This window comes from Haliotis rufescens, unplaced genomic scaffold, assembly GCF_023055435.1.
Source record: "Haliotis rufescens isolate VD_foot unplaced genomic scaffold, xgHalRufe1.0.p SCAF_7, whole genome shotgun sequence".
NCBI lineage: Eukaryota > Metazoa > Mollusca > Gastropoda > Lepetellida > Haliotidae > Haliotis > Haliotis rufescens.
This window is the reverse complement of record NW_025964361.1, coordinates 47,153,758-47,174,461: the sequence shown is the minus strand read 5'-3', so window position 1 is coordinate 47,174,461 and position 20,704 is coordinate 47,153,758. Positions and strand designations below refer to the sequence as shown.

General features: G+C 37.8%; 1 protein-coding gene across 4 annotated transcripts in view; it reads left to right on the top strand.

Annotated features, from left to right (window-relative positions):
• The window catches only part of LOC124143683 (putative bifunctional UDP-N-acetylglucosamine transferase and deubiquitinase ALG13), a 146,091-nt gene that overhangs the window by 10,306 nt on the left and 115,081 nt on the right, over window positions 1-20,704 (top strand). For 3 of the 4 annotated variants that reach the window (XR_006862317.2, XM_046512726.2, XM_046512723.2), the window contains exons 3-8: window positions 56-106; window positions 1,457-1,503; window positions 12,906-12,978; window positions 13,938-14,019; window positions 17,188-17,299; window positions 19,894-19,945. Coding sequence is in view for 3 of the 4 variants with exons in the window: in XM_046512726.2 (XP_046368682.1) it covers window positions 56-106; window positions 1,457-1,503; window positions 12,906-12,978; window positions 13,938-14,019; window positions 17,188-17,299; window positions 19,894-19,945 (417 nt within the window). In the remaining variant the exon portion in view is untranslated. The remainder of the gene's footprint in view (window positions 1-55; window positions 107-1,456; window positions 1,504-12,905; window positions 12,979-13,937; window positions 14,020-17,187; window positions 17,300-19,893; window positions 19,946-20,704) is intronic. The other variant, XM_046512725.2, reaches the window with a different exon arrangement.

The following is a 20,704-nucleotide window of genomic DNA, read 5'->3' as shown; positions in this document are numbered from 1 at the left end:
CTTGTTCCGACTAGTAACCATGGAAATGTGAAATTCTTTATTATGCCCTTTTCAGTTTATTGAAGGTTCCTTTGAAGAGAGAATTTTTAGATTACAGAATTCAAAAGTGAGTAATTATTGGTTATACCTGGATTTATTACTTAAAACTGTATCAACATCAATAGAGATATTTTTACTGACATTTGCTGCCGACTTCTGAGGTTGAATATGTCCTCTGAGCAAGTGTACATAAGTCCCCGTACAAGTGGGTGATGTGAAACGTACAACAGTGGCTGTACACCATGTTGCAAGTATGGTCTGTATGTGCAAATTTAGCGTGCATGGGTCACAGACTTACTCATAGGTCAGACCCGTGAAGATCCGAGGTAAAAAAGGTCTTCAGGAACCCATGCTTGCTGTAAAAGGCGACTAATGGCATCAGGTGGTCAGGCTTGCTGGCTTGGTTGATGCATTTCATCTTATCCCAATTGCATTGATCAATGCTCGTGCTGTCAATCATTGAATTGTCTGGTCCAGACTCGATTTTTTTTCAGAATGCCGTCATATTGCTGGAATATTGCTGTGTTAAATAACAAAAAAAAAAATTGTACCGTCAAGTTTGACAAGTTTGACAAACCTGCCATTTTCGCAAATTTTCACCATATTCTTGTCTAAAACATACAAGTGAGAAATGTAAAGACCTGTCTTCCATTTGAACCTGACTGATTGGTTGCATACCAATATCCCAGTGATTTCCATAACTTCAAAATTGACATTTTCAGTGGGCCAAAAGGATTTTTGTGTGAGTGAGTGATAAAACCTGCATATGAAAGATTGGTTTATTTTGCTGCTCTCTAAAGGGAACAGGGGTGGTGGGGTAGCCTTGCGGTTAAAGCATTTTCTCCTCATGCCGAAGACCAGGGATCGATCAGGGGTTGATGTTAAATAATTACCACCTTGGTACAAAAAAATAACACGAGAAGTACAAATAAATTACCAAAGGACACTTTGCATTGTTTTGTTGGACTATCTGTGAATAAAATGAGTTAATGTTCAATAAAACTACTTCAGCCTTCCTTGTGTCGAAAGAAATCTGCAAAGAAATGATTGACTTCTTGTTGGCCTGCATTACATTTCCATGGACATTTTTTTAATTTTTTTTATTTTTCTCTCTCCATGGACATTTAATTAGGATGTTATTCCAATTAATAGCTACATATTGATGCTCATGAAAGCAGGAAATGACTGATGCATGAACGGCAGGCCATGGGTAGAAGGTGATGGATGCAATTTGCATTGCAGAGTTGCCTCCATTTGCCGGAGCAGGATCCTCTGGTCATGTGTTTGAATCCCCAAAATTGCCACATTCATGTTTCTTACTGTCCTCCCTGTACCTGTGTTAAGTTGTAAATGTTTACAAAGTGCTGTCATGTTTCTGAGTAAAACCTAAATGGCCCACTCACTCTCACTGTTTCAGGAATGGGCAGGCCAGGTGGAAATGATGGTACTATCCAGACTCTATGGGTATGTAACAAGATCTTGTACTTATTGTTACCCTGCCTGGCACTTGGTATTAAGGGGATAAACAAGGACTGGTTGGCTCGGACTCGGTATTCTGTGTCTGAGTGGGGTATTCATGTTGAACTGTAGCATAATATCTCGGTGGTATAGCACTATAAAACCGGCATTAGTCCGGACTAAGACGCAAGCATGCACGTACGCACGCACACTGGGTATGACAGTACAAACATACCACAATCAGCTGAGGAAGTATTACAATGTGTTTGAGGTAGATACGTGACATCGCACAAAGGATTTGCATAACGATAATATCACCCGCCAAATAATACCGAAAATTATGTGGTCAAGACCAGGGGTCTGTAAAATTTATAATCCCAATCGGACATTTGCATTTAGGCCATGCCCCCTTCAAATAGCGTATTTTAGTACAACTTTTCACATGCATTACAAGTTCTTACGTATTCATACTGTGATGAAATAAACACTATATTCATGTTTTATATAAATATTAATGACAAGGCCATATTTACAACTTGCAATAATATCGATTTGTACACATAGTGAACGGTCAGTCATCTAATATTAATATTCATGAGTTGAATCTGCTCGTGTGTATGTGTTGTTACATTTGGATCGAGACTATATTCCATATTTGGTTATCACGTGACCTCACGGGAAAAGATATTTTTTATACTAAAGATTTTTTTTAAAAAGACAGACAATATAACCACAAATACTGAAACATTGTTGATAGCAATAGTTATTTGAATATCTTTTTCATCTGTACTTAATTATTGACGATAAACAAATACCGATTGTCACAAGAAAACGATATGGCGGACGATCAAGATTCAATATACGACAAGCTACTGTAAACAATAAAATTCGTCACGATTTGCTTCTTGTCTGAGGTTAAGTATCGTAGCATTGTGAGGATAATATTGGTAGGTTGATGCTTACTTCTTTAATTCACATGTTGAATGGGAGATGTTCGGGGGATTCAGACGGTAGCTTCACTTGTTTTAAAGGAGACGGAGCAAGTTTGATTGATTACTGTTTATGTTCAAGTTCAAGTGACTTATTTAGGCGACACTTTTTTATTTCTTGGTTTACGGATTTCAAACTCATTTCAAAAGTGAGGCAGGCAAATTAAAAAAAAAGAAAAAAAAGCCTCTCACATTTTTTTTACCTGAATCATAAAAGTAAAATAACTAAATTTTTCAAGAACATTTTATTATATCCCAGGCACTCAGCTTGTGCAAGGATGGCAACATAACAATATTCATGTCATGGGTGGAAATGCATGAAAGACGCTGCTATTTTGGCAGCATGGGCAACGTTTAACTCTTTCAACACCAGCCAACCAGAAGATTACTGCTGTAACACCAAGTTCCCAGAGACTGTTGTGTGATAGATGAAACCAACATTTATCAAGGAATTATCTGCTGAATATAACATACACTATTTGAAAGGTCTAATTAATCCTATTGTTTATAAATATGAAAGTTATGTGTATTTCATTACCGTATTTTCTTGAGTATAGTGCGCACCCATGTATAATGCGCACCCCCCTCTAGCGGGTTCAATATTTTGGAAAAAAATAAATTTGAATATTATGCGCAGAAATTTTTTACACCGTACCCTTTCAGCGAAGTCCGGCAAACGAAAGGGTGCTGAGAAACTTCGTCAGTACAAATTCGAAATTTGAGATAAAAAATCACCAGACATGTTTATTTACCGTTAAAAAGTATTTATTGTTCTGCTAGGCATTGTTTTATATTTAGGGATTAAGATTACCTTGCGTATTTTCTCGTTAACTAAGCTGGAAACAGCAATCAGCTGTACACACATTTTCTTGGAATCGACCGGTGATTCGGTCAAGACACACCCAATGATATAACTTTATAAGATTTTTAATGCAAGGATCGGCAACAATTGTATCTGAAACTATTTTATTTATCAGGAATAATATATTCCATTATTTTCTTAATTATATGCAACCTTTACTAAACATATTTAAAATAATGATAACCCTAAGCGAAGCAGCTGATCGCTATTCCCGGGTATTATTTTTTACATGGAACATGTCTGACCAGTCACCGTCAAGGCTCACGCGCACGTGATCACGTGATCGCGAGAATTTCATGTTGACATAGAATCGTCAAACAAAAACAAATATGACTTTTAACGAGGCAAAGTATGTAATTTATGATATATGTATCCATTCTCTGTCAACTAAAGTTTGTTTCAAGGCGTCAATAGCGGTATTCTGACCATGGTTGCTGCTAATAACGGTGAGTTATGCGATCTTCCGATCGCTTCACACACGATTTCGCCGAAATTAATAAAAACAATATTATAAGGAATTTTGAATAAAATCGATGAAATAAGTTACAAACATAAGTCCAGATATAAAAAGAACACTTTTTATAGCCAGACAGTGTAATTACATAAGTATTTTGCGTACTTCAGTATGGATTTGTTGACATGGTATTTCCGGTGTTTCGTGCTCACGGTAATGTCTTTCCATGGGGGGAAAAAACATCCAAACTCATAATTCGTGTATAATGCGCACCCCCTTCTACACAGCTGTGTTTTTTCGAAAAAAAGTGCTCACTATACTCAAGAAAATACGGTATTTAAATAATTCATGAACAACTAAATAAAGATCGTTTTAAATAAATAATAATGTAAGCTAAAACATTCATAACGTCCAAATTTAGCGCAAATCTAACGATTTTTTCGGCAAATATAAGAATTCATAAAATCCACTTACCTATTTCTTTTTAATTTTCATTTGTTTACGTTGTTGGAACATTATTTTAAAAAGAATTACAAATAATATGTCATCACCCATTTCCCGATGATAGTGGCTGTCCGCTCACTAACATGAGGAAATACCTCGGTTTTCAAAGCTTCGTATGAATAACACATACGTCCTGCCATGTCAGTATACATTAAAAAAACTTATATTGTTTCACCGACAAAATCTGCTACAAGGTTCGTGATTGGTCATATTTAAGCACGTGACCTAAGGCAGCTAATCAAATTACAGCAACGATAATTTTCAGACTTTGGCGAAAGGTTTGGGTTAAATCATGTTATTCTGAACGTTTTAGCATGATATCGCGATCTATATTAAAAATATGGAACTTTATGGATGCATAGAGCTAGGCTACGAGCTGTGACAAAGATTTCTTATGCATATATTTTGGCATTAGGACATCGTGTCCGAGCCGAGAAATCCAGGCGATGAAAGCCGAGATGTCATTTGACTTACGATATGCGATCGCATGAAAAGTTGGAAATAATAACTAAGATGTCAGTTTGGCAACTTTTAAAGATACATTTTTGATGATTTTATTACTTTGTAAATAAAGACGTTTCAGCCCGTGAGGACCCGTTGTCGAATGTGTCCGAGAATTTTATTTTCAATAACATTGCGGGAAATAGTGTCAAGTGAATATATTTTTAATCTATAGATAAAAAAATGATAAAATCAAATGGAATACGTATTTCAGACATTGTGAAATGTGATAGATTTAATAAATGATTTATATGACAAGTAGGTTAATATAATTATAAACTATTTTGACGTTGCTTGGACGGTTTACCGTGCGGTGTGACTTGTGGCTTTGAACGGCCAACAGTGTTGAAATAGTTAAACTGGTCACCACTGCGCTTTGCATGGACAAGCTTTGATGGTATTAGAGAAGGATCCCAGCAAGAAATATCAGAGTGACTTCCCTTTGCTTTACGCTCGACGAGGAAAAGAAATTTTTTTTTTCTTTGAACTTTTTGTCGAAAAGATCGGCGGTAATAAAAAAAAGAGGGTAATTTTCATTTTTATTTTTTTTTAACTTTTGGACTTCGAAAGAGCGGTGCATCCGTAAACCAACAAATAAAAAAAATGTCGCCTTACCAGAGATATCGACTTTACTGTATGTACACGGTGTGGGTCTGATCATTTTCCAATTGTTATGTCATTGCAAGTACATACTACATACAACAGAGAACGGGGAGGAAAACGAGGAAAATAATACTGTCAGATATACGAAGATATATTTGGAAGGACGCTTTTATTGAAACTTTTCGATATGTTATCACCTTATGTATTAGACAGTGACAGAGACCAGGTTCTACTTAATATCGAGTCTGCGGTAGAAAGATTAGTTTATGAACGTATTACATATTTGTGCTGAGTCCTGTGGCCTTTTAAAAAAGAAGTATTGTACTGTTTGCCGGACTAAGGATAGTAAGAATTGGTACGATGATGAGTGTATGAAATTAAAAAGACAAAATTGATTAAACTTGATCTATTCAGAATCTCAGGAAGTAAGGAACTTTTGAAGGAATATTTTGTAATTAAGGATAAATATAGAGAACTGTGTAGACAAGAGATTGGAGCATGATGAACATTGTATAAATGATTTGGTCAATAATAGCAAAAAAATGGTAAATCCTTTTGGGGACGCGTCAACAATATTATTTCTTCACCTTCTGTGACAGGGAGCCCAGTATAATCAATATGCAGTGGATCGTATATTTCCAGCATGTGTTTAATTTAACTGATATACCTGTGGATGGGGACAATCTGGATGAGGCAGAAACTTTATGAACAGCCATGATATTGATGAGTGCAATTACCATGATTACTGTAATGAAGATGTTATGAATAATCGCCTTAATGCTGATATAACTGAAGAAGAAGTATCATGACTTGAAACTGGGTAAATCGGCTGGACCGGATGGAATTCTTCCTGAAATGGTGAAATGTTGCACTGCTTCAATCATACTATACTTAACTATAGTTTTTAATAGGATTATGCATAGTGGTGTATTCCCTTACGAGTGGGCAATGGGTATAATAGTTCCTCTGCATAAGGATGATAATGTAAATGATTTCAATAATTATAGTGGAATACACTGATGGATGTATTTGGAAAGTTGATGACAACAGTATTAAGTGATAGACACAAGACTTTTGCGGATGTTTATGATGCAATTCCTGAAGCTCAGGCAGGATTTCAAAGTGGATACAGTACAATTGATCATATATTTACATTACAGTGTTTAGCACAAAAATGTCTCTCTAAACGTCAGGGGAAGATTTTATTGTTTGTTTGTTGATTTCCGTAAAGCGTTCGATTCGATTAACCGAAAGCTATTGTGGTATTCATTAATGAAAAATGGAATAAACAGTCGTTTATTGGTGGTTTTGAAGGATCAATACTCTAAGATTCAGTGTGCTGTCAGGACATCAAATAACTCTTTTAGATTACTTCGAATCACTGAGTGGTGTTCGACAGGGCTGCGTGTTGAGTCCGTTTCTGTTCATGATGTTTATCCTTGAATTACAGTCGATGATAGAAAGTAGTGATTTGCGAGGGATTTTTATTGGAGAGGAGTTTATAGACATTACTTTTACTATATGCAGATGATTTGTGTATTTTCGATGACACAGTAACAGGTCTGCATGAAAAAATTGATATTTTATCCAATTTTTGTAAAATGTGGGGACCTGAAAGTAATATGTCTAAAACCGAAATTTTGGTTTTCAGAAGAGGTGGTACTTTAAGGTATGATGAACGATGGTTTTTGAATGATAAACGTATCAATGTTAGTACTTACTATAGTCATCTTGGTGTTCTGTTTTCAAATAGATTGTCTTGGACTAAATGCATCGATACCCTCAAGATAAAAGCCTTATTAATAAGGCTTTGTTTGCCATTAAACAATTGCAGTTTCACTTTGTAAATATGCCAATTAACATTTCATTTCAATCGTTTGATAGAAAGATGAAGCCCATTCTTCTTTATGGTGCTGAGATCTGGGGTTGCAAAGGTAGTCAAATTGTCGAAACTTTTCATACTAAGTTTTGTAAATTTGTTTTAGGAGTTGGTAAATATGAATCAAGTACAGCAATATTAGCTGAATGTGGAAGATATGGTTTGCATGTGGATTATCATATGAAGTGTGTTAAATACTGGTGTAAACTGATTAGAATGAATGATGAAAGATATCCCCGACAGTGTTATGTGGTAATGAAGAAGCTGGATGAATGTGGTAGAATTACTTGGGCGACTCATGTTAAATATTTACTTGACATTTATGGATTTGGTTATGTGTGGCACAAACAGAATATTGGTGATGTTAATTTTACTAGCAGCTGTTCAGATAGCGTTTGTTTGATTGTAACAAACAGAGTATACAGATGAAAATTTATGAGTCTTGTAAATTAAGGTATTATTCACACGTCAAGATATTATTGGATATGGAAAATTATGTTACAGTTTTCAGAAATAGACCAAAGACGTATGCTGTGCCTGTTGAGGTTAAAGGAATTCCTATACTGAGTAATCTGGGCAGAAGAGAGGATATTGTGTATATTCACAACGCTTTTGTCGGCTATGTAACAATGGTTATATTGAGGACAAAGTCCATTTAGTGTTTGTCTGCCCGTTTTACGCATCATTAAGACAAAAGTATATTCCGGTAAGATTCTATAACAATCCATGTATTCTTTTAGCAATCTCATAAATAGCCCAAATGACTATACTCAGAAATGTAACTAAGTATGTGAAGGAAGCTCTGTTATTACGTACAAAGACCTAATATTGTACCCTTAGTATTCTTTTCAATGTAATTTGCCTCAATTGTGTGTTACGACAGTGTTCCCTCGTTACTGCGCCCTTCAATATAGCGCTAACTCGGTTATAGCGCGCGGTAAAGCATGGCTTCCAAAATTTACTAACATTTTCAATAAACTCAAGTTTTCCAATGACACAATGTTTTCCCCCATCTCAGAAAACATTATCAGCTGATCAGCGCGATCACGTAACACCGGAAATACCAGTCAACAAATCCGAACAGAAGTACGCAATTAATCCTATTATTATAATATCGGGTAATATCAAAAAAATTTCATTGTTTATCTTGACTAATGTTTGCAATATATACTTTTTAATTATATTGAAAATTTCATTTAATAATGTTTTCAATAATTTCGGCGGAATCGTATGCGAAGTGATCTGTAGATCACGCAACTAACCGTTATTAACAGCAACCACAGTCAGATTACCGCTATTGACACCTTGAAACAAACTTTAGTTGCAAGAGAATGGATACACACATCATATATGCCGTACCATGACCCGTTAAAAGTCATATTTGAGGCAGTTTGACAAATAAATGTCAACATAACGATTTCGCAATCGAAATACATGTCGCGCGGGAAGTCCCTACGGTGACTGGTCAAAATCGTTACATACGTCATAAAATATCCTGCATACAATCTGTATCAAAGTGCTATGCTTGTGGTTCCTATAATTTTAAGTATATATGGTGGAAGCTGCAACTAAAATAACATGATATTGGAATATATTATTCCTGATAAAATAATAATTTCGGATACAATTTCATCCGACCATTGCATCAGATTTCTGTAAAGTGGTACCAATGGGTACGTTTTTACTGAATCAGGGGCGGCCGGGTAGCATAGTGGTTAAAGCGTTCGCTCGTCACGCTGAAGACCCGGGTTCGATTCCCGACATGGGTACAATGTGTGAAGCCCATTTCTGGTGTCCCCTGCCGTGATATTGCTGGAATATTGCTAAAAGTGGCGTAAAACCATACTCACTCACTCACTATAATAATGATTGTACAATTTTGAATACTTTAATCCTGTTGCATTAAGCAAATATAGGATCTGATGTTGTCATATTGTGAATCAATTTAGTAGCTGTCCATCTCCCAGAAATAGAGTTAGTTTGGCCTTGGCTATTGCATCTCTTGACTTTAGGAGATCTATGACAGATAGCGGATCTAACTGCAATTCTTGTTTTAACCTAGCCTGGGCTGGGGCATGGTCTTGACATTCTAGTAACACGTGAGCAATGGTTTCAGCCTGATTGCAAGATGAACAAACCTTGTCATAGTGCTTTTTGTGACCGAGTATGAGGCGTGAGATAGCAATTTAAATTTTCCTTTCATTTGAGTATGAGTTTGGCTTTTGTTGGACCTTGGGTTCAATTTTGTAAAGCCATTTGTTGCATCCCATTGGGCTTGCCATCTTTCTGCTATGGAGGCTTTGATTTTGATTTTTATCTCTAGTTTACTAAAGGGAATATGCTGTATATCCACTTTGTCTAGAGCTAGCTTCACCAGTGAGTCTGTTTTTTCATTTCCATGAATATCTGTGTGAGAGGGGATCCAACACAGCTCCACCTGTTGCCCTTGGTCCGATAGTTTTCTGTCATATGCATATTTCGCCACGGGCCTGTCAGGCCATTTAGTGTTTGGTGGAAAAGGGTATGTCCGAAAAGGTGAGGCAACCTAGTTGGGACTTTTAGGGTTGCTTACTTAATTTGGGGAACATGCAAAAGGTGGAGGGGGGGTTGGGGGGTTGGGATTGGTGGACTAAAGGGAGTTTTTATAGGTTTAGAATTTTAGGGTTTATTGGCAGCTTGTTTGGTGTACTTTTATTTTTAAATGCGGCCAAGTAGGCCTGTTTTGATTAGATATATGCCTAGTGCTTTAAATGTTTGTAAGTCATTTAGGGGGTTAAGTACCGTTGCTAGTGTCATTTGATTATAAAAGTGAAACTTTTGGTTTGGGATGAAAGTACAAAAAAATACCCTTAAAAATACATGATTAAAGAATTTCAGAATCAACTGTTTCTTGTATTTATGCATGCCTTCACACAAACTGAAAAAGTATACATATATTTATATAGCTATATTTACACGCATGGCACAAAGATTAACATGAAATAATAATGTTGGTCATGTTTGTTAATTTCTACATTTCGTTGTTATTGGTATCCTGAGGATGTTGTAATTATACATGGGTTCTGGTCTTCTTTGACGTAGAATACATGAACTGGTTGAGTGACTTTCTGCCATCTACCTGGTACTAACAGTTCACTATCAATCTCCTCTGATAACAAACTGTTACATTTGATATCCCCAAGCAACAATACTCAGTATGCTCATGGAGTAATTGTCAAAATCGGAAACCCGAATGATATCCTGTCTACATGGTCACCCCCGGTGATTGTTAAGATCTACACTCAGTAACATGGCAGTCCGTATTCATTTCTTATATCCCCCACCAAACTTCCTCTTATTAATTTTTACCCCCTCCCCCCCCCCCAAAAAAAAAAGAAAGTGGGATTTTGGGAGATGTCCCACTGTGAATAGGAAATTGTTCATGATTTTAACATATTTTAATTCAGTATATGAATCTGGATTGGTAAATAGTGTTCCAGAGACAAAGTAATATTTGTCAAGTAATATTGATATGTTGGTTAATATATATACATACATATTATAATAAATAATACATATATACATTAAAACAGAACAAAAACAAGTGGTCAACAGGTGCGGTTGATGAAAAGGTGTTATTAAGAAAAGCTATTAAGCTGTTTATACTTTATATGTATCCTACAATATGAATTTATTCTTAAGTTATTACATTAGTGCAAATCCACCACGAAGGATGTATATTTTAGTAATTTTGAATTATAGTTTATTATCATTCATTATGTATTTGACATGAGAGGGATAGCGACATGCATATAAAAACATGCTGTATTTTATAATAATGATTGGGGGGGCGGTCGGGTAGCCTAGTGGTTAAAGCTTTCGCTCGTCACGCTGAAGACCCGGGTTCGATTCCCGACATGGGTACAATGTGTGAAGCCCATTTCAGGTGTCCCCCGCTGTGATGTTGCTGGAATATTGCTAAAAGCGGCGTAAAACCATACTCACTCACTCACTATAATAATGATTGTACAATTTTGAATACTTTAATCCTGTTGCATTAAGCAAATATAGGATCTGATGTTGTCATATTGTGAATCAATTTATTTAATATTCACTTAATGGCTTTTTTGTGTACTAGTCTTATAAGTAAATGTTATTTCTTCCAAATGTTCTTTTGCAAACACATGTAGAGTCAGTGGTCATGATTGCCATGTCTATTGCACTAATGAATATAAATATCATCATTAATAAACTTACCTGAGCTCTCTGTGTTCAGAAGGCAAATCGCTGTAAGGCCTTCTTCACGGCTTTGTTCACATTCACCCTCAAATGTACAATAGAAACATCTGTGATTCTGTTTGTTCAATGTCCGACTGCAATTTTGTGACAGGTGTTTGTTTATTTATTAAAATTCACAAATTCATAAGTCAAATTGAGTTGCTAGCCTCTTCTCCAGTTGCTCACACTCCCCACTGATGCCAGCTGCCTCGGTTAACTGTAGTCTGGATATAACTATGTACAAACTCTGTTCTAGTTATGCTTATCGAGGAAGTGCATTATACTAGATGACACTTAGTAATCCTGTCACAATTATGCTTGTTTACAATAAACGCTTGTTAATTGACTAAACGAATATCCTTTTTTATATACTTAAGTAGAAGTATCACAATGGACAGTGCATACAACTGTTTGTCAAAAAGTTATTTATCATTCATAGTTTAATAAAAGAATTGAACGAGTATTAATCTGCGCCTTAAAAAAACCCAACACATCGTATCCCTTCAGGTGAATAAGCAGGTAGATCTATAACAAACTTGGTCAATAAAAATATGAAATTTGATATAAAACATCACTAGACATGATGATTTACCATTTAAAATGTATTTCCTGCTCTCAAAGGCATTGTTTTATTTGCAGAGATTAAGATTACCGTTTGTACTTTCTCGTAAACTAAGCCGGAAATAGCAATCAGCTGTGCACATGTTTCCTCCCAATCTACCGGTGATTCAGTTGAAACGTACCCAGTGATACAACTTTAAATCACTAGCCAATATATTAGCAAATATTCTACCATGACATTGATGAATGCTTTCTTCTGATTGGTTATAAAGAGGTTTCCTTTTTGCTACGGAAACCCCTTTCAAATATATTAAGCCTTTTCACAAAAAATGTGTGTTTGAATACATAGATAGCCTACATATCGATTCATAGAAAATGGCTGCCGATCGATCACCCCCATATGAACTGTAAAACATATCTATATTTCCTCTAATACACGTTGGGTCTCTAATACCAGCCAGGTCTCTAATACATGCTGAGTAAGGGGTCTCGGGAAATTAATAGACGGCGTAGCGTCAAATAGAGGAAATACGATACTTGATATCGGATGTTTGGAGCGTTCTAGGCCGCAATCCTGACTGCTTCGATAATGACATTAAAAGATTCAACGAAGCGCTCTGTTCAAGATTATAATAAAGAGGTATCTATTCTACAGTGGGACTACATCAAATTTCAAAACACAGTAGGTTTATCTCCTAATCGTCCTGGGCGCTTATTACGTCAAATACGGTCATATGAAAATATCTGGTGGTCCTTAACTCCTTTTGGGTAGTATATATAAGTTGCGTTGTGTTTCAGTGTGGATTTCATTATCTTCCAACAACCAGAGTGTCCTCCTGCCAATGTAACACAAAATAACTTTGTAACAAAGGTAAGTACTAAATCAATCACATTAAAATCAACCTGTGAAGATCCGGGGTAGAATTGGTCTTCAGCAACCAATATTTGTCGTAAGAGGCGACTAACGGGATTGGATGGTTGATGCATGACATCGTATCCCAATTGCTTGGATCGATGCTCATGATGTCAATCACTCCATTGTCTGGTCCAGACTCGATTATTTACAGCCCGCCATCATATAGCTGGAATATTGCCGAGTGCGGCGTTAAACATTTTTTAAAAAAAATCTGACGAATATCAAATGGTTGGACCCGTAGCAGCATTTGAATACATTGCAGCGTTAAACAACAAAAGTATAACCATACGTATTGTATCATGAGGTGGGAGTGTCATGACAGCCTTAGTTACTAACATGTCTGTTTTAGCATATTATGTAGGTATGGTTGTCACTCAAAAATAACTTTGACGTTTTTAGCTAGTAAGCAGTATGTAGCTGCAGTAGGTTGAGTCATATAGCTGTACAGTTAGAGAATTAGCAAGTATACAGCAGGTGAACTAGTGGTGTGACAATGCAGTGATACAAGGCCCATGATACAATGCATTGGTACGACCCATACGATACATTTCATTACAAGTTGGCCTTAAAAAAAATAAGTCTCGATGCTCAAGCACCTCCCACATCATCATAAAGTTCAACACACGTTTCCATTTTATTTCCATTTTCAAAACTATAAAAAAATCCAATTACTTAAAAACGATGCGATCCAATATAGCACAGTTACTTCCCTTTACATGCGCACTGCTTTACTGAAGTCCTTTCCTTGATTGTTTATTTGGTTACATAATAGTTATACATAAGCCTTGTATTGGTGTAAAAACATGGGAATAATAAACGAAATTGTTCAACTGCCAGCTTACAGATTCTCTTGTATTTCATGTTTGAAAATTTTCATTGAAATTATAATGTTTTCTATTTCATTTTGTCTCTAGATATTGCTGTGTTTTGTTGATGGCGTCCACTACGACATTATCTACCCAAGATCCTTTGTACAGGACGCTGCCATCTGTCAATGTAGGTGTGACGGTCATTGTCATTACTATACTCCGTAAACAAGTTCAGCAACACCATGGATTTTTCCCAATACAAAGTTCTTTATGAAAATACATCTTAAAGTGCAAAGAGTGACATAAAATTTTGAAAATATAAATAAGTATGACAAATTGCCAGCATCCATGTGCTTGGAATACCACGCCAAGAAAGAATAGAGGGTCCAGTTCAGAATTCCCAGGTTCAGTACACATGTGATGTCATCTTGTGGCTATGACAGCTGTGCAGTGTCTTCCAGGAGTGTGGAAGGTCGGTGGTTCAATCTCTGGCTGCGTCATATCAAAAGAGGTTAAAAGATGGTTCTTGTTGTTACCCTGACAAAAGGTCTGATGACCTGGCTGATGATCTGGGCGCATCAACTCTTGCATAAAATGCCACCCTGAACCATTACACTTCCACCATGAACAATCATGCTAAAAAAAATTTGATATGACCTTTTCCTGTATGTCACCATAACCTTGCCCTTCCAGCACTGAACTCACGATAAAAACTGGATTCATCCATACTGTTAACAGTACATGTCTCCAGTGACTGAACCTACTGTTGATGTACGTATCCAATCAAGTCTCTCCTGCACATCACAATGACAGGTCTACACGCCTCAAGTCTTGCCGTGTACAGCTGGTTGCGCTCAGTTTGGGCTGATATGTGATTGCCAGTAGCATGAAGAAGTCAGGTTGCCAAGTATGGTGCACTGGCTGGACGATTACGTCTTGATGATGTCAGAAAAAAGTGATCTTCCCTTGGAGTGGTTCATCACAGACTGCCCTACATGGAGTTTATAAAGGGCACCCGTCTGCACGTCGTCATTCGCGATATGACCCGTGATGATCCGGGTTAGAATAGGTCTTCAGCAAACCATGCTTATTGTGAGAGGCGACTCACGGGATCTGGTGGTCAGACTCGCTGACGTGGTTGATGCATGTCCTTGTATCCCATATGTGTGGATCGATGCTCATATCAATCACTGGATTGTCTGGTCCAGACTCGATTATTTACAGACCGCTGTCATATAGCAGGAGTTTTGCTGAGTGCGGCGATAAACAACAAACGAATCATTTGCCATATTGTGCTGTGATGAACGTTAGAATGATGTCCAATGTGCCTGACTTGTCCCTGCTTTTAGCATGCTGACGGTAATTTCTTAACATGGATTTGCGTCTTCCCATGATTGTCAGAGGGGCGGGTAGCCTAGTGGTTAAAGCATCGCTCGTCACGCTGAAGACCCGGGTTCGATTCCCGACATGGGTACAATGTGTGAAGCCCATTTCTGGTGTCCCCCGCCGTGATATTGCTGGAATATTGCTAAAAGCGGCGTAAAACCATACTCACTCACTCACTCACTCACTCATGATTGTCAGATGTCCATTAGAGATGTTTTCCACATCGCAGAAGTATTCAGCAACGAATGCAAGAAAACAATTGAGAGGGCCAGGGCCAGAGGAAACGTCTATCTGAAAACATTAGCCACTACAATTATGCATACTTTGTTTATTCAAAAATGTGATTAAGTGTTGCTGAACATTCTTTGCATAGTATGGTTGAATGTGCTTATCACGCCATTTGCAGTCTTGTAAAAACCCACGAAAGTTGACTGTCTGGCCTGTACGGATACATCATACATCATACATCATACATCATCATGTTACATCATACCATATTTGACGTAATAAGCGCCGACAACGATATTTGCTGATATATTGGCTGGTCAACAATCCCAATTGGCACCCCTTCCGATTGATCAATGTGCACAAGACTTTTTTATTCGTGTATAATACACACTCATGTGTTACATGCACCTTTATTATGGGCAATTAAATTCTGGAAAAATGTGTTTGTCGTGTATAAAACGCATCAGCTCTTCTTTTATATCATTCAGGCTGTCAGCATAAACAACGAAATTTATGATCTTTCAACTCTGTTGTTTTTTCACCAAAATTATATTCTAACAAGAGCCCCCTATTCCTAATTTTAAGAGCGCCCTGGGCGTTTATTACGTCGAAAACGGTACTTGCTATTGCAGTGTTTGTGTACACCCCCCCAACCTTCAGGCTTGTGGGGTATAAGCCCCTCACCCTCATTCAGTAACTCATATAAGACCTGTGAAGATTCCGGGGTAGAATAGGTCTTCAGCAACCCATGCTTGCCGTAAAAGTCGACTATGCTTGTCGTAAATAAAGCTGGAATATTGCTGAGTGCGGCGTTAAACAACCAACCAACCAACCAACCAACCAGTAACTCATATTCTGTCAATCTTGGTGGGGGATAGCCTGCTTCTGTGGTCTAGTAAATAGTGTCAGCCCGAAGAACCCGGTCACATCATACCTAAAGACTTTGAGAGATGGTACTTGTTACCCTGGCATTCGGCATTAAGAGGGTAAAACAAGGACTGGTCAGCTTGGAGTCAGTATACTGTGTGAGTGGGATATCAAGTATTATATCTCAGTGGGTTAGCCTTGTAAAAAGGATGATGTTCAGACTTGTACAAGCAGCCATATGCTCATGTCAATCACTGGATTGTCTGGTCCAGACTAGAATATTTACAGCCCACCGTCATATAGCTGGAATATTGCTGAGTGTGGTGTTAAACAACAAACAAACAAATCTGACGAATATAAAATGGTTGGACCCTTAGCAGGATTGGAATAAATTGAAAGCTGTAATTTGACAATGATTATTGCAGAAACATTCGTCATTCGACGTAATAAACTCCCCATGGTGATATTTGCTTATATATGCTAGTGAACAATCCCAATTAGCAGCTATTCCGATTGATCAATGTACACAAGACTTATTTATTCGTGTATAATACGTACACATGCACCCTTAATAATGGGCAATTAAATTCTAGAAAAATATATCTGTCATGTATACACACAGTTTTCTTTTGTATCATTTCTGGCTGTCAGCATAAACCACGTAATTTACGATCTTTTAACCAGTGTTAACTGTTTGTTTTTTTCACAAAAATTATATTCTAATAAGAGCCCTCTATTTCTAAGTTTGAGAACGTCCCGGGCACCTATTACGTTGAATACAGTAAGTCACAGATTTGTCAAATACAAATTCAATTATTTAGTGTCATATTGTTGAGTGAGGCATGAGTTTTGATTATGTTTAGTTTACTTCCAGCAATTCTGTATGAGATTCTTTACCACGGGGTGTTTGGACTGACGAATGAGTTACAAGAAGCTGTGCTCTTTATTCGACAGCAGAAGAAAAGCTCTCGGGAGATACATGAAAAGTAAGTTAGAAATTTCTTGCCAACCAGCTCGGTTGACTTGTAGCACTATGACAAGAGGAACTCAAATCGGTTTGCGGCATTAATAAATTATGAAGAATCAAAGTTTGATGTGTAGCTAAACAATCGGTTGTGGATTTGACTAAAATCCAATGGATACAATTTTTAGTTTTGAAAGTAATCTTAATACAAACCATAAGGCTCAGAAATCTTACATGCATGTAGGGCAGTAATTTAACTTAGATATGCATGGAACTAGATACTTGGCTGTTAAATATTTAACAGCCAACTGAAATGGGTACAAGGTCATTGGGTAGTTTATCTTGGCTGATTGTGGAGAGCGGAAGGTCAGAGGTTTGATCCCCGCCCGTGTTATACCAAAAGATGTTAAAAGATGGTACTTGTTGTTACCCTGCCTGGCGCTATGCATTAAGGGCTTAAAAAAGGACTTCGGCTTGGCGTCAGTATACTGTGTCTGAGTGGGGTATTCATGTTAAACTGTGGCATGGTATCTCAGTGGGCTAGCACTATAAATTGGCATCAGTCCGGACTAGTATAAGCAGCCACACACAGACATGTGCAAGCACGTCGCTATATAAGTGCAGTAATCTTGGACACAATGTTAAACCCCATTTCACTTTCACCTTACCTCTTGGCTGATTGCAGGGGCGGTCAGGTAGCCTAGTGGTTAAAGCGTTCGCTTGTCACGCCGAAGACCCGGGTTCGATTCCCGACATGGGTACATTGTGTGAAGCCCATTTCTGGTGTCCCCTGCCGTGATATTGCTGGGATATTGATAAAAGCGGCGTAAAACCATACTCACTCACTCACTCACTCACTCACTCACTCACTTGGCTGATTGCCGGAGATTTACATGGAATTTTCACATAGAATTAGGTGACAAAATATCTATATTGAAAACTGTCAATCGGTGAGGTCACACCGAAAGTAAGCCCACCATCTGCAATCTGTTTCAAGGTGTTGCTCCAGCAGCTTGCATTGTGTGAAGTCGAAGGACATTCCACTATTGAAGCTTGTGCTGGGTCATTGTGTCAGGTCCATCATATTGATTGTCATTTTGATTGTCATTTATTGACAAAATTAGGGGTCGTGCTTGCATGCTTGCTTGTGGTTTCAGGGAATTCAGTTCTCTGTGCAAGGATCTGCTTGACAAGAGTGAGAGTTCAAAATGGTAGCACATATACCCTGACCCTTGGAATGTTATTGTTAAACACTGCTCCTCGGGTTTGATTGAGGGCCCTAGGTCTTTCCCGAGCTCAGTTTTACGTTTTCAACCAATATTAACAAATTTATGAACCGCCCAAATGCAAGAAATACCAGAAAGAATACAAAAACATCGAGATGCCTTATTGTGAGACAATACAGTGGTTTCGGTATAAAGCAAATTGCGCCAGTTGAACCGTTGCTTATCACCCAATGCGATACCTACACACCAGGAACACGCTTGTCAAACTTCTGTGTTTAATGGCGGACGTTACAGAGGCCGGGCAAGGGAGATAACTCCGGAGACTTGCCATTACAATAACCACAAATAATAATGATGGCGTGACCACCTTTTCTCCTTCTCTACAGGAGGATAATGAGTTTGAACCAATGGATGGACAATCATTGACATTTATAGTTGTAGAAATTGCAAAATAACTGCCTGTTTTATAAAGTCCAGGATTGTTGAATTTATTAAATACTTATTGATTACGCACTGTAAGTCCCTTTTTGTTCATAAAGTCACACCAAAAAGTCAATGTTTTGAAAGAAACTGAAAAAGAAGAGTACTGATGAACCATCATGACAGTTGGCGAGAGAAAGACCATGTGCAGCATGCACACAACTGAAGTCATCCTATGATCATGGGTTTGTCAGCACCATACTCATGCTACGATCTGCATCACTTTGGCTGACATGCCAGCATTTTACTGAACTGTTGAAATCAGCCGAAATCACACTCGCTGTATACAAGCCATTTTGTTTTCACTCACCTTTACATTGTCAGTGTGTGCTTATATTATTGATCTTTATCGTGTATAAAATCTCATTAATATTTTTTTCACAGAACATATTCTACATGTTCCTGGCTACAACAAATCAAACTTGTCCCACTGAATACTTCAAATGGCCACCAGGTTCTTGTCAGTAACCATTGGACAGATTGTATTGAGATTTTCACAGTATGCGTATAAGATCCTTCTTTACAATAAAGGAAGGTTTTGATTTTGGCATTTGGCAATGTGAAGGCACTTGTTAGCAGGGTGACATATTTGAATTAACCCCCAACCACCCACCCACCCACACCCACACCCACACACACACCCACACACACACCCACACAGTCCTTGTCAAAGTTTGCCAGTCCCAAAGTTTAAACTTTGTATTTCGTAATCGCCCGAGGGCCCAAAACAATTTCCCTGAACGTTTGTATTGTGGGATGGCTGGTATTTCCCACTCAGTTGTTACAAATAGGATGGTTGTAATCAATGGAATAATTTTATGTCACTGAAAAAAGGTGAGCTTAAGTACCTGTGGTACTAAGGGTGTTATACCATTGTGCACTGGAATGAAACTTAGACATTTGTTTTCAGTGGCTGTTTATACTTGGAGACCTGCCACAGTGGAGAGAACAACTTCCTTACAGTAAGTCTTGTTGCTTGGAAACATGCATGCCACAGTGGAGAGAACAACTTTGTAAACAGTAAGTCCAGTGACTGTAGGAGGGGTACTTCCTTCACTTGATCAGTCTGTGAGCTGGGATAGCCCAGCGTACATCTTCCTGTGGCAAGGGCGTTAACTGACTATAAAAGTCCAGTTTCCACCCTTGCCGAACTTGGCTGGAATTCCGAGTTACATTTTAGCTGGACTAATGAGTCTATGCATAGTCCAATCAAAATCATGTAACGGAGTAGACATCCGGTTCGTAAACAACATGGGTTTCAACATGCAGATTTCGGTCGACTGCAGGATTTGCAAAGCACATTTACGGCCAACTGGACGTCGACAGATATTTTGCAAATATTTTCATGTTTTTAATCAAGGTAGTCCCGTGATTTGATGCACTTCGTGAATATAGATCTTGATTATCGATCAGATCATCTGGATTGGGTGCCGCCATTTTGTTTGAAGCAAATGCAAGTGATATGAGAGATGGAATCATATTGGTCAATAGGGGGATGCAACTCTTAACCTGATCCAGTCTGTAGAAACCTAGGCTGTGACTATTCTGCCTGCTAAGTCTTGTTACGTGTCTGTAATTGTTATTGCGTGCTTCCTTTGTTTGTAGTTTTCTGCTTCCTTTGCACTCATTTTCATGTTGGGCATAAGGCCACACTTTTTTCAAACTTTTGTTTCACAGATTCATTCCAGCTTTTCGAGGTTGGTTGAAATGGAAATAAATTA